This window comes from Canis lupus, chromosome 38 (genome assembly GCF_048164855.1).
Source record: "Canis lupus baileyi chromosome 38, mCanLup2.hap1, whole genome shotgun sequence".
Lineage (NCBI taxonomy): Eukaryota > Metazoa > Chordata > Mammalia > Carnivora > Canidae > Canis > Canis lupus.
In genome coordinates this window covers 20,824,168-20,837,997 of record NC_132875.1, presented here as the reverse complement: position 1 = coordinate 20,837,997, position 13,830 = coordinate 20,824,168, and the positions used below count along the sequence as shown (strand labels likewise).

Here is a 13,830-nt window from a genome sequence, read left to right as displayed (position 1 = left end):
ATTGTTGATGATGAAGCTCCTTTAATTCTCTTCCAGTTCCTTTCCTGCTGCAGTACATATTCCTGTGTTTTTGTCTGTGGGATTCAAGCTGCATTTGAAATTATGGTCTGATTGCCAGTTTCAGTTTTCTCTCTCATTTTTTTTTGGAGATGATCTAGAAATGTGCAGATCAGATCCTACATTATTTTTTCATAAGTTCATTTTATGAAGAAGAGTTTGGGCACTAGCTTTTTACTAGAATTTATAATTATTCGTCTATTTATTTATCCAATTTAGTACTTAGTCAATTGGTAGAAAAGACTTTCCATTGGAGAGCTCACTTCACACTGTAATTTGTATGTTAGAGTTTTGCAGAAATGTTTTTTATGGATTATGAAATCTATTCCACATGACGTAGCCTTGGCTAAGAAAAGACTTTTCTTTCAAGTCTTCTTTAAATTTAAACACCTATGATATTTCAAGACCTAACAAAATAACATCCCAGTCCAAAGAAAATGCTATTTTTTGATACCTAGCTTTAGTACACCCATATTAAGTATTAATTTCTTTTTGAAAGTGCTCTTCAACTTCTGATTCACAATTTATTTTATAATTTTCCAGAGATTTCTATTTACTTAATTATTTAGTAGTTTTTGTAGCATATCATTTTTATCTATGAAAAACGTCATATCCCTCTTTAGTCTTATATATCTTGTCACTGAAAATATGAGGAATGTGTTTTGGAAGGGACAGTGTTGCTGAACTCATCAGCCATATTTTTGCCATTATGGCACCATCCATTTGTTTATATTGAACGCCTAATTTACTATAGGTGTGTACTCCCATTGGAACTATAATGGTGAGTGAAATAGAAATACTGTTTCTTCTTAGGGAAACATGTAATTTAATGAGAAGGCAACTATTAAAGAAATACATTTGCAAATAAATATAAAGTTAAAATCAACATGAATGGTAGAATTGGTTTGGTGAGTGGCATTGCCTAAGAGATTAGTTGACTACATTGATCAAGTGGCTGCTTCAACGAAGGTTTCCCTGAGAGTTGAGCTGAGAGCTCTAGGATATGGGAAGAGATGATGTAGAAAAGGCTGAGATAGGAAGGATCATGTCACAATTGAGTAAGTTAATACCACTTAAGAGTTTTGGTCTTTATCCTAACAAAAGTGTAGTGCCAATATACAGTGGGGTGATGTGATCTAAAAAAAATTTAGAAAGAATCTGTGTAGTTGTAATTTGGAGGAAAGATGTAGAAGGCAAAAAGAAGTGTAGGCTCCTAGTTGGTAGACTTTTGCAAGACTCGCATTTGCAAAAAATGGTAGTTTAGATTGAGGTGGTTGTGGTAGTAGAGATGAAGAGAGGTAGATGCATTCTACAAATATATGGTGGAAGAATTGAAAAGATTTGATGACTAATGTATTAAGTATTTGCAAATACAGAAGAGGAAAGAATCTAAGATAATGCCTAAATTTTTGAGTAACCAAACACAGTGGAATTTGGTGCTATTTGCTGAGAGGTGAAAAATGGAGAGGACCAATTTTGAGAGAAAGGTCATAGGTTTGGTTTGGAGCAATTGAAGATATCAGTTGTCCAGGTAGATGTGACATTCTGGAATTACACAGTACTTTAGTTTAAGAGGGTAGATAGTTTCTTTGAATATTATTTTAAAGTTTACAATTATTTTTAAAACTAGAATTTTGAAAGTTTATTGCTCTTTGCTATTAACATATTCCCAAAAGGAAGTAAGTTAAAGATTTAAAAGTACACTTAATATTTTATAGGACTCCTCTAATACTTCTTTAGTATAAAGAACAACTAGGCCCTGTTCTGTTTTGTATTTTTTTTGTTTTTATTTGCATTTTTTGAGCAACATAACAGAATTATTCCCATAGTTTTATGAGTAGATTATATTTCTGTGAATGACTTCTCACTTGAATCAGCTATACACAAAATAATATAGGCACTGGTAGGGTATAAATGGTTAAAAATTATAACTAGTGGGGGCACCTGGAGGGCTCAGTCAGTACAGCATGTGACTTGATCTTGAGATAGTAAGTTCAACCCCACATTGGGCATGGAGCATAGTTAAAAAAAATTATTACTACTGACTATATTAGAAGTGTATGGTGTTTTTTGCAGAGTATAAACAATTTTTAACATCAAGGATGATATGATTTTTAAGAAATATTCGAGGACAGTCGCTCTTTGTCCTGCATGATGTTTTAATGCTAATCTTAGCTACAGATTTTTTTGTAGTATAATATTTTATACAAATCCGAATCTGAAGTATGAGTAACTCACTTTATTCTGATTATTTATACTGTTGATTCTAATATTGCCAAGATATTAACAGTGTTAAAGATAATAAAATCTTTGAGTTTATGGAGGAAACTTAAGTGACTTTTCAATGGAGAATTGACTAGTAAAGTGTTTGAAGTTTTTCTGCCTTGCCATAATCACTCTTTAAATAAGGGCCCATTATCTTTTCTTTCCTTATTAACATGAGAATAAAAACAAAATTAGAAAGGGTTTAGAAATAAAACTATTTTCTATTTCTGGAGTAAAAGTTAATATTATAAAAAAGAAAACTGAAAACAATAAAGTTTTTCTAATTTTAATTTTGTTATCTTATTGCCTTCTAGGGCAGCATTATTTAAATATTCCTAACTTCAATTACAATTTTAAAATAAATGCATTTTTCATGTTTTTAAAAATTAATATCTTATCTTTTTTTTAATAGGTCTCATATCTTTTGGGTGAACAGAAGTCTACCCTTATGGGGCTTACAGGTTATGTACAATTTTGTTTTATCCTGCTATTTCTGGATTTATTCATATTTCACAGAAAAATAATATTGGAGATAAAACTGTTGACATTAAAAATGAGTTTGTTTTATTGCTTAATTAATCTTGATGCACATCCTAGACACACATTTTTATTCCTGTCTTCATGTTTGCTTGAGCCTTGCTTTCTTCCTTTCGAGAATTTCCTTCTTATCAGGATTAAACTTTTGAAAGCTTTTGAGGGCATGGAGAAGAACAGAGTAAACTAGTCTGTTAAGCTACCACAAGTTCCCCAAACTACTCTAGGCATGCATCTTAATGATTCATTAAGGATTCATCTTAATCCTTGAAAAATTAATCAAAAGCCCATAACCATGTCTGCTCTTTTACTTTATATCTGCAGTGTCTGGAACATGGTAGAATCTTAATAAATAATTATTAAATGTGTGAACTAATGAATGTATGGCTCATATTACAATAACAAGAGCTTGGTCCCTAAACAGATAATTTTGTAAGTAAAACAAAAAGTATGTTCTGACATAAAAGGAGCCCTGAAGAAAGAGTAAGAAAATATGAGCGGGAACAACATGTCTGAATTATATTGTTGAGATGTTCCCTGGAGTCCTCTATACCACTTTGTTTTTGAATTTTATGCCCAGCAACTTTTTTACATGTTCCTATCTCTACTCCTGTCTCTCTCCTACAGATACTTTTTATTTTCTGTTATTTTTCAAAAGTAAAAGGTATTTAAAGAATGCAGTCACTAAGATAAAAAACATAAAAAATTACAGATTGGAAGACACTTGAATCTGGAAGTAATGAAAAGACTCTCAAACTCACTGTGTATACACAGCCTTTAAAATGTTTTAAAATCAGATGTTTGGTTTGTCTTTATTGTGAAATCTGTACATTTTAAATGTTATAATGGATCATTTTAATTATGCATTGTGATCATAACTATGAAATTAGGTTTTTATTATGTCTGGATATTTCATTTTTTTTGAAGTCAAGTTGTATTTTTTAATATTGATTTGCACTGTAATGTCATTAATTACAGATGCCCCTTCAAATATTTAAATATTCACTAAAAATGCAGTCTTTTTTTTTAATAAAATAATTTTTTATTGGTGTTCAATTTACCAACATACAGAATAACACCCAGTGCTCATCCCGTCAAGTGTCCCCCTCAGTGCCCGTCACCCACTCACCCCCACCCCCTGCCTTCCTCCCCTTCCATCACCCCTAGTTCGTTTCCCAGAGTTAGGAGTCTTTATGTTCTGTCTCCCTTTCTGATATTTCCCACACATTTCTTCTCCCTTCCCTTATATTCCCTTTCACTATTATTTATATTCCCCACATGAATGAGAACATACACTGTTTGTCCTTCTCCGATTGACTTACTTCACTCAGCGTAATACCCTCCAGTTCCATCCACGTTGAAGCAAATGGTGGGTATTTGTCGTTTCTAATGGCTGAGGAATATTCCATTGTATACATCGACCACAGCTTCTTTATCCATTCATCTTTCGATGGACACCGAGGCTCCTTCCACAGTTTGGCTACTGTGGACATTGCTGCTATAAACATCGGTGTGCAGGTGTCCCGGCGTTTCATTAAAAATGCAGTCTTTTAATCTCTAGCTTGATTCCTATATTATTCTTCAGTGAGATGCACATTTAAAGTAAGTTAATATTTTTAAGAGTAGTCCTATATGGCCTTGAAATACATTTTGATCTATTTAAATTGATTTTATCTGATAATGATATTTTACAATAATAATAATGCTCATTTTCAAATAGGATTTTGAATAGTCCATGCTACAAATGTTCTAGAGACTCTAACACTACCTATAGAAAAAAAGCATGGATGATTACGATTTAAAGCACCTGTGGAGAACATCTAAGAGTCTGCATTTTATATTAAAAAATGCCTGGATACCATATGTACTTCTGAACATATTTTACTTATATTGCCATGCATTCATATGCTTTTATATTGTCCTTCTGTTTTAATATTCACTTAAAGTTTTCATTCCAACATGAGTTAAAATTTAAACTCCAGGGTATCTTCTTTTCTTATGCAGATTGTTTTAAATCTCAAAAATCTATAGACAAATATATTTGTTATCTGAGTCATTTCTTGTTTATGCTTACTTATTTTGCTTCTACTCATCTACCCCAAAGTGCTGAGCCTATTTAATACAAAATAATTTGGATATCTTTTCTAATTACTTTTTCTGTTGCAATCACAGCTTTTTGGTAGTTCAGCAGTGGATATTGTATATACAATAGCAAATGTAGAAAAGGGTGGAAGCTTGTCTAGGAAGATTCAACTTATGCTCTCCCAGTTATAAAAGAGGAGTTGGTTATGAAGTTCATTCAAATAAAATCTGAAAGTATCTTGAAATGTTGACATGTTTATTTTGTTTGAGGTGGGTGATAGGAGAGAATGTAGCACTCAACTCAAAGTTTATATTCCTTTATTTTCTGAAAAGAACTGCTGCTTTGGTAGATGTTGTAGAAATGGTGGAGGTGTTGCTGGGAGATGGTGGTATTCATGGCGGGGCAGTTGTGTGTGATTGTGCATATTAAGAACATACATAAAAGAACCTATTCTTTGCATATCATGTAAAGTCCAGCCAGTCTGACCTTTCTGATCTCACATTTATATTTGAGATAATAAACAAAAAATATTTATTAAGGAGTATTAGAAATATAAAACTAAGCTGTAGTCCTGGGAGTGGCTTGCAGCCTACCACCTGTATATAGAAGTTAAAGTGCCACATAATACCTCCTTATATCTATATTTGTATATTATACAAATATATATACATACATACACACATGTACATATTTAAAAAGTTAATAGTATTACAATCATGAATATATTTTTAAATTCTATTGCATTTTCTCATTAAGTACAATTTTTTTTTCAGGTTTCAGTGGCATTGATAAGTCTATTTGAAACAATACTACTTGGTTATCTCAGTTATAAGGTAAGATATTTTAATTAGACGTTTTCGGCTGATAGGATGCATTTCTAGCATCCTCACTTTATAATTTATACTCTGGGGTAAAGCAAGTTCTTCTTAAACCTCTTTAATTATTTTGGGCCTTTGTGGTGTGTGATAAAAATCGGTAGTTATATAGTAATGTTTTCCTTGGTGGCTTAAAAATATTTCACTAATTGCTGTGGGTTAACTTACCTATTTTACACATGCTTATATGAGGCAAGCAAATGGAATGGTCTTGCTTTTAATTGTTCTTCATGTCTTTCCCTGATCTATATAAAAAACATTGAGGGAGCAAAAACATGTTTATTAGGAATTATTTTAATTTTTGGTGAAGTTTTGTCTGGCTAACACAATTTAACAAGTATTTATTGAACTCGTATTTGATGAAGAGCTCCATTTGTGCATTGTACTTTTCTCAATTAGTTTCCATCTAGAAAAGGGGGTAGGCAGAAGAAAATTATTCAGATGATAATAATAATACAAAAAAGAAGTCCCATAGGGGTAGAGAGATGTCATATCATAGGATGAAGACTACTTGATTGATTTAAGCAGAGTAGAGTTCTTGAATCAGTGATTTTAATAAGGAAAGATGAAAAGACGGGACACTAGAGATTTATAGAATTAGCAGAGACATAAAAGAAGTAATGTGCATATAAAATTGGAAGATAATAGATATTTAAGCTTGGGCAGAATTTTGGGGGGCATTTGGGAAAATACTGGTTTGGAAAATTTGGCACAATATTGTGAGGGCCTTGTATAGCAACATATAATGGGAATTTGATGAAGATGTTGAACATGAGAGTTCTATAATTGTAATTAAGTTTTGGGAGTATTAGTTCAGACATCTGTGCAGCACAGGTCAGAGAGACATCACAATGAAGGCCATGTGCTCAATTAAGACACAATTATGGAAAGAAAACTGGGAGTGAGTTTTTGGCTGGATGAATGAAATAGACAAGAGCTGGTGCAAGATGAAATATAAAGGTGAAAACTAAAATCATTAACTGGTTGGTTGAGAAAATTGAAGAAAAGGCAAAGTCAAATATCACTTTAACATTTTCTGAATTCAAATGACTGGGAACATGGCAGTAAAACTAAGAAAAATTACATCAAGAAAAGAATCAAATTTAGGTCAAGATAGATGGAATAATGGAAATGGTTTTGGAAATAACGAATTTGAAGTGCTTATGAACAGTTAGGTAGACATGACATGTAGACAACTAAAAATGAGAATCTGGGACATGAAGGGAGAGAGATTTAAGATGCAGAAGTCATTTTCATAGAGATGGTGGAGGAAGCATGCAAATCTACTAACTATGGGATAATAACCAAGAGAGAAGCTGAGGGTCGTTTGATGGAAATACTTATATTGTGGTTGTTGGAAGAAGGACAGAGTAATCAGGGAATACAAGGACATAGAAAAGAAGGGTAGAAAGACTTTGGAATGGCTGTCATATCCATCACTAGCCTTCACTTCACATTGTCAGCATACTATATCAAGTGTATTCAAGTTTATGTTTTTGGGAAACTCCTACGCAGTCTTTCTCACTTTTTAAGACCTAGAGTTTTGAGGATAACATTTTTTAGACTACTTTTAATACTAAATTTAGAGCAAGAAATCTTTAGAAATTCACTTTTCCTTTGGCTTCATTTAAAAAAAAATTCTCCTTAACTTCATTTGAAGAAAATAATGCTAATATATAATTAGGTGAGATTGTATTAGAAAGTATAGAAAGAAAAGAACGTGGGCTTTCCAAAAAATATAGATGGATTGATTTAATATTTGTGAGAAAAGGGCAGCCCTGGTGGCTCAGCGGGTTTAGTGCCACCTTCAGTCCAGGGCGTGATCCCGGGTTTGAGTCCCACATCGGGCTCCTTGCATGGAACCTGCTTCTCCCTCTGCCTGTGTCTCTGCATCTCTTTCTCTCTGTGTCTCTATGAATAAATAAATAAAATGTTTAAAAAAATATTTGTGAGAAAAAATAAGATGTTAGAAATTCTAAGGAAGAGGGCACCTGCGTAGCTTAGTCGGTTAAGTGTCTGCCTTTGGCTCAGGTCATGATCCCAGGATCCTGGGACCAAGTCCAGCATTGGGCTCCCTGCTCAGCAGGGGGTCTGCTTTCCCTCTTCCTTACTCCTGACTTATGATCTTTCTCTCTCTCTCAAATAAATAAAAAATATCTTAAAAAAAAGAAATTTGAAGGAAGAAAAGTGTTATCTGAAATCATTGGAACCATTTATGTAAGAAGCTTGAGAAGAGGCCATTCAATTTAGGTTTAGGAAATCATTTGCTATTCACCTGTAGGAAACCAATTTCAGTAGCTTACAAAATGAGAGTAAAAAGTTATTAAATGAAGAATGTTGATTGACTGGGATAGGTCATTACCCTCGAAGTGGTCAAATGAGGCAGAAAAGATTGCCCAATGATTGAAAGAAATCTGCATTCTTTAGAGAAAGTAGGTAGAGGGGACTAAAAAAAAGATAGATGAAGCAAGTTTTATACAAAATAAGAATAAGCTAGAATAGGAGCCTGAGGTCTACTACTTTGCTTTGGATACATTCCATTCTTTACTGAGAACATGGAAGATGGAAAATAGTTCATGAAAGAATATTTTGAAGCTATGGAAGAGAAGCTGAAAGACCTTAGTAGTCACTCATCCCTAAACTACCTAGAAAGTACTTACACAGCGATGAACAGTGTAGACCAAGATGGTGAGGAAGATCTTTTAATGGTTTATGAGTATATCTCCTTGTTGAAATGGGTGCTCTATAAACATATATTGATTGACACATCTAGATTTTGGATACTCTTAGAAGAACGAAATAAAAATCAAGTGAATTAATATCCAAGATTTTATCTTCTAACTTACTTAGTATTCAAGTAGATGATGTAAACTGAAAGTAATAAACAACATGACATGCTAAAAAATTAGGCATGTGGGTGTTTTTGGTAAGCATTTAAACCTATTTCACTGTACAGGAGTGCGTACAGGTATTTAAGTGGTCAAAATATTAATCTGCATTTGTGAATTTGTTTTAAATGCTAGCCATAAGTAATATGAAATTAAGTTTGGTGCTTAATGGAACTCTTAGCCCTAATTTAAAAAGTCGCTTAAAAATGCAAACAGATTCAAGATAATTTTCCATTGTACTCATATGATGTTGACATTTGTAATTAATTACTTCCTGCCATTTATAAAATGAGAGCAGAGCATTGTGAGACCTAGTAGCATTATATGAGCTAGATGATGTATAATATTTCTATTCTGATCTTCATAAACATTAATGGCTCAGATGGAGGATAGTTGAGTTTTGTGTGTTTCAAAGGAGACAGGATAAAAAGGAGTTATGTGACATTGGAAGGATAGGTTGCTGTCAATTGCCTTCTTTTTCCTCTCAAATTTAGTCAAACTCATTGAATCTTTTGATCCCTCCAACAGACTGTTGGATAAAATATTTGGAATGAATAAATTAAGTAATTGGAAACTATTTATGGTCTATAATTAAGGCAAATTTGGATAGCAGAAACTCAAATGAGCACCTCCTCCCAAATTAGATATTTTTTTCAAATTAGATTTTTAAGAAAAATTATAGAGAGGCATGCAAAAATGGATATTGCATTAGCAACTGTATGTATTCCTAATATTGTTCTTTAAAATGTTAAGTTTTGAACTATCAACATTAATAGCAAATCAATATTTTTATATTTGTTTAGATATATACAGATAATGTAAATATTTGTATATATTATATACATATATACGATATTTAAAAACCAGTTTAATATAGTATTCTGTAAGCACTTTATAATTCTTGATTAAACATCCTAAAATAAGCAGGATTTAGTCCTTAACAGTTAAAACAGTTTAAACTATCATTGCGAGTGCAGTTTTTGAAAAACAAAGACTGATGAGTAAAAGCAAAATAAGCAAAGACTCTTTAAATGTATGTTGAGGTTAACAGACAATGATTTAAAAATCCCTGACATTAACTTATTTTATCCTCTATCCTACAGAAGTGCAGGTCTGTACTTAAATCATCATTCCATTCATGTTTATAGCTAGTTGGCAGAACAGCCACAGATCGCCCAGCAGTAAAGTTCTTATTCTTCTGTTACCATAAATACCCTCTATGTCTTTATCAACTGCTTTCAAAATAGAACTCTATTTATACACACACATTCATTAAATCAAAAGGAAATGAAAACAAACTCCAGCATAACCTCCAAAATTCTGCAAACAAAAATCCAACATACCTAGAAGGCTTCTGTTAAATCTACAGTTCTGTTTTCTATAATCACTTTATAAAAAGCAACAGTTTTGAAATTTTAACACCATGATGGGCTCCTTTCTGGCAAAGAACAAGGGATTTGACTAGGCCTCCTAGACACTCCTAGATACTGGTGATTCCTTTTTTTCCCCCCTAAGATTTGCTTTATTTTAGAGAGAGAAAGAGAACGGGCTTGAGAGTTGTGAGTGTGAGTGAGGGGAGGAGCAAAGGGGGAAGGACATAGACAAGCAGACTCTCCAAGGAGCCCAGGGAGGAGCATGATCTCATGACCCTGAGATCATGACCCAAGTTTGTGGAAATCAGGAGTTGGTGGGTTGCTTAACTGACTGAACCACCCAGGTGCCCATACTAGCGTTTCTTATTTACAATGCCATGGAAATAGTGAATCTAGATATTATTCCGTTTACATTTAGAAATACAAAATAAGGCTGCCATAGGGTTACTACTCTTTTAAAATCACTGAAAGAAGATAAACTATCAACCTTTTTAGTTACATATTTATATTCAGGTATTTTTAATATTGAAGAGGAAAATGTTTTTAAAAAGTCCCTGGGTACATCCTGCTCTAACAATTATATTACCATACATCTTGTAATATTTCAAGTGCTTTTTGGAGGTTCCTACAAACTTCCATTTCCCTTTATGATAAAATTCAAAGCCTGATACATTTTAGGTAATCAAAAAGAGGTAATCTATTTTCCTGCATTTTTATTAAGGAAAGTTATGTCCATACCAAATGTTGTAAAATGGTTAGATTAATGTTTATTTGTGGGACGTTTACTCATTTTCAGGGGATTGACGCGTTAGGTGTACCTTTAGAGAAATAATCCAGGTGACATGGTAGGTGAACTGGAGTTGGGCAAGAATGTAGGGAAGGAGACCAACAAGGAGCCTCCCCCAGGTCAAAGAGTGGGAATGAGGTAGAATGAGGAGGATGCAAACTCAGGATCTATTTATGAATCAGGAGATTTTATTTTTTAAAGATCTTACTTGAGAGAGTGTGAGAAAGTAAGAGAGAGCGCACAAGTGGTGGAGTCAGGGGAGAAGTAGGCTCCTTACTGATTGAGGAGCCTGATGTGGGACTCTATCCCAGGACCCTGAGATCATGACCTGAGCTGAAACCAGACATTTAACTGACTGAGCCACCCAGGTGCCCCATGAATTAGGAGATCTTATCACCCACTTATCCTTAGGTAGCTGGTGGAAGGAAGATGCAAATAGTTTCTCCAGGATTTTTGGTTTGTGTTACTGGGGAACTGATCAGGGCAAAAATCATAAATTTTTCTTTTCAACATATTCCACACAAGGTGCCTTTGAGGCATTTGTGTGAAATAATGTGTTAGGTAGTAGAGATGAAACAGAATCTCAGAGATGCAATATAGAACTGGACTAGAAATATAGCATTGGAAATCATTGGTTTATTATTGATAATAAGTTGAATTTGAAACATAATTGAAATTACCTGAGATGGGTATGTAGTCAAGTCCTCCTAAAATGTTCTCCTGTAGAAACTTTCTATTGGAACTCTGTGGTTAAAAGTGAAACAACTTATATATAACTATTTTCAGATAGGCTTAAAACAATAAAATTCTTTCAAGTGTTTCCATTTGTATTCAATAGAAATAAATATAAAACTTAAGTTAGAAAAACAAAATAATTATACCAAGAAGGAGAAAAGTGTGTATAAAATATTTGAGAGTTTAATTTACTCATTAACATAATTCTTGAGCGCTAACAGGCATAGAAACAAGCAGTTCGTTCTATAATCTGTTATAAACACTTGTCCAGGAGATTAGTGGTAAAGGAATGGGAGTAGGGCATTCCAAGCAGAGGGAGAAGTGTGAGCAAAGTTATAGAAGTATGAAATAGCCTAGCTTGTTCAGAGAGGCATATAAAATCCAGTATGGATTAATCTGTTGTTGAATTCAAGATGGAAATAGGAGTATAGTAGGTACAAACCAGACCAGTAACCAGAGTCCAGATTGTGAACCTTCATATAATCTAAGGAATAGTTTGGATGTTGTTATGTTGGCAGTGGTATTTTAGCGAGACTCTTTTGGCTTTGATGTAGAAGATAAATCAGAAATTAGCCAGTTATGAGACTCTTAATTGTTTGAGAAAAAAATCATAAAATAAAATTGATGTATTACAAATGGAAGTGAAGAGAGTCATCAGAGATCTAAAATGTTTTTGTTTACTATGGATTAAATTTGTCCAAACAGTGTCTCACAGCTGGGAAAACTAATAATAATCTTACTGTGCATTGATAGAAATATCCTGCCATATCACCAGTGGTAAGTGTTCCCAGAACCTTCCTTCTCTTGCTGGTCACAGCAGTGTCTTTCCTCAGGAACAATCATTGACACCAAAGAGAAAGGTATGGTCACCAGTAAAAACATACTAAGGACAGAATAAACAAATGTTAAGCATTCTGGAAACCAAGCTATGTAAAAAACTGGTGATGAAATGGTAATATCAACCTGCACGCACACACACACACACACACACACACACACAATCAGTTGTAACTGCTCTATTGAACAGGCTTGACTCAGTGCTAGTAGGAAAGGCCTTTAGTTCTCTGATGCCTTTTCAAATCCACACATCCTCCTGATACAATCAGATGATATATTGGAAAGATCTCAGAGCTCATGTAGTCTCTTCAATCACAAGGCAAATTTCAGTGTAGCATTGAAGAAATTATGCTCGCTATATATATATATATATATATATATATATATATATATGTGTGTGTTTAAAATTCTCATCGACTTTAAGGCTGCAGCTTAACCTTAACTCAGACCTGCGTGGGACAGGGAATCATTATCTGCTATTCCCACTTCTTGTCTTATGTGATGCTGCTGATTCTGGTCCCTCCAGGGCCAAGGAGGCACAGGGAGTGAGGTGAAGTCAGTCTGTGGGATCAAAGGGCCTGAGCGGCACAAGTATAGTCTGGTGTCGAGTTGTTCTGTGTGGCAGAGTAGGAAACTGTGGCCTTTCACAAACCTTTGACTGAAGCTCCTTGGATGCCCCACTGCCTCTGACTGGCCACTAGGGCTCTGACCCAAGCCTAAACCTCTGAGGCCCACCATCTGTTGAAGTCTTATTTTCCCTTCAGGCACATGGCCTTCTCAAGTATAAACTCCTTAAAAATGACCATAGGCTTTATTCTATAGGGTCTATGTCTGGTTCCCAGAAAACAAGTACCTTTGTCTTGGAATTGGCATTTGTGGCTTGCTCTCGTTTCAGCCTCTATTCTTGTTGCACTGTTGGTGTGTGGATGTTTTAGGCATGAGCCAAATGCAGTCGCTATGAGTGAGCCCAGCTCTCTAAGTGGTTCTTTTGAGCCCTTATTACTTAGCTTCAAGTAATGAGAGAAGCACCAAAGCACCATTAACATCTCTGTACAGAAGGCTCTTTGTGGCTTTCATTTCTTCCATCTGCTCCCTCGACTACTTTTTGTATAGCCTGGAGATGGTGATGAATGAAATATAGCAAAACTTGTCACCTAATACTTGAGGACATGGACATTAGCCAATCTAGAACCTTGTTTTGTGATAGATACCATCTTATAGCACTGTAATGTTTTAAGCCTTTGAGACCTCAAGGAAGATTAAGAAAGGCCCCTACCTTTGAAGCCAGCATTTTAAAATAATTGGAAAATATCCGGACCCGGGTTTCAAATTGCCTTTCTAATATGGAGATCTCTTCATAGACAAATAAGCTGATTTAGGAAGTTCTGAGTTTTTT

At 34.2% G+C, this 13,830-nt stretch overlaps 1 protein-coding gene across 9 annotated transcripts in view; it reads left to right on the top strand.

The window, feature by feature from the left end:
* Nucleotides 1-13,830, top strand: part of KCNT2 (potassium sodium-activated channel subfamily T member 2) — a 375,231-nt gene that overhangs the window by 119,930 nt on the left and 241,471 nt on the right. For all 9 annotated transcript variants that reach the window (XM_072814992.1, XM_072814994.1, XM_072814987.1 and 6 more), the window contains exons 4-5: nt 2,735-2,783; nt 5,713-5,772. In XM_072814992.1, coding sequence (XP_072671093.1) covers nt 2,735-2,783; nt 5,713-5,772 — 109 coding nt within the window. The remainder of the gene's footprint in view (nt 1-2,734; nt 2,784-5,712; nt 5,773-13,830) is intronic.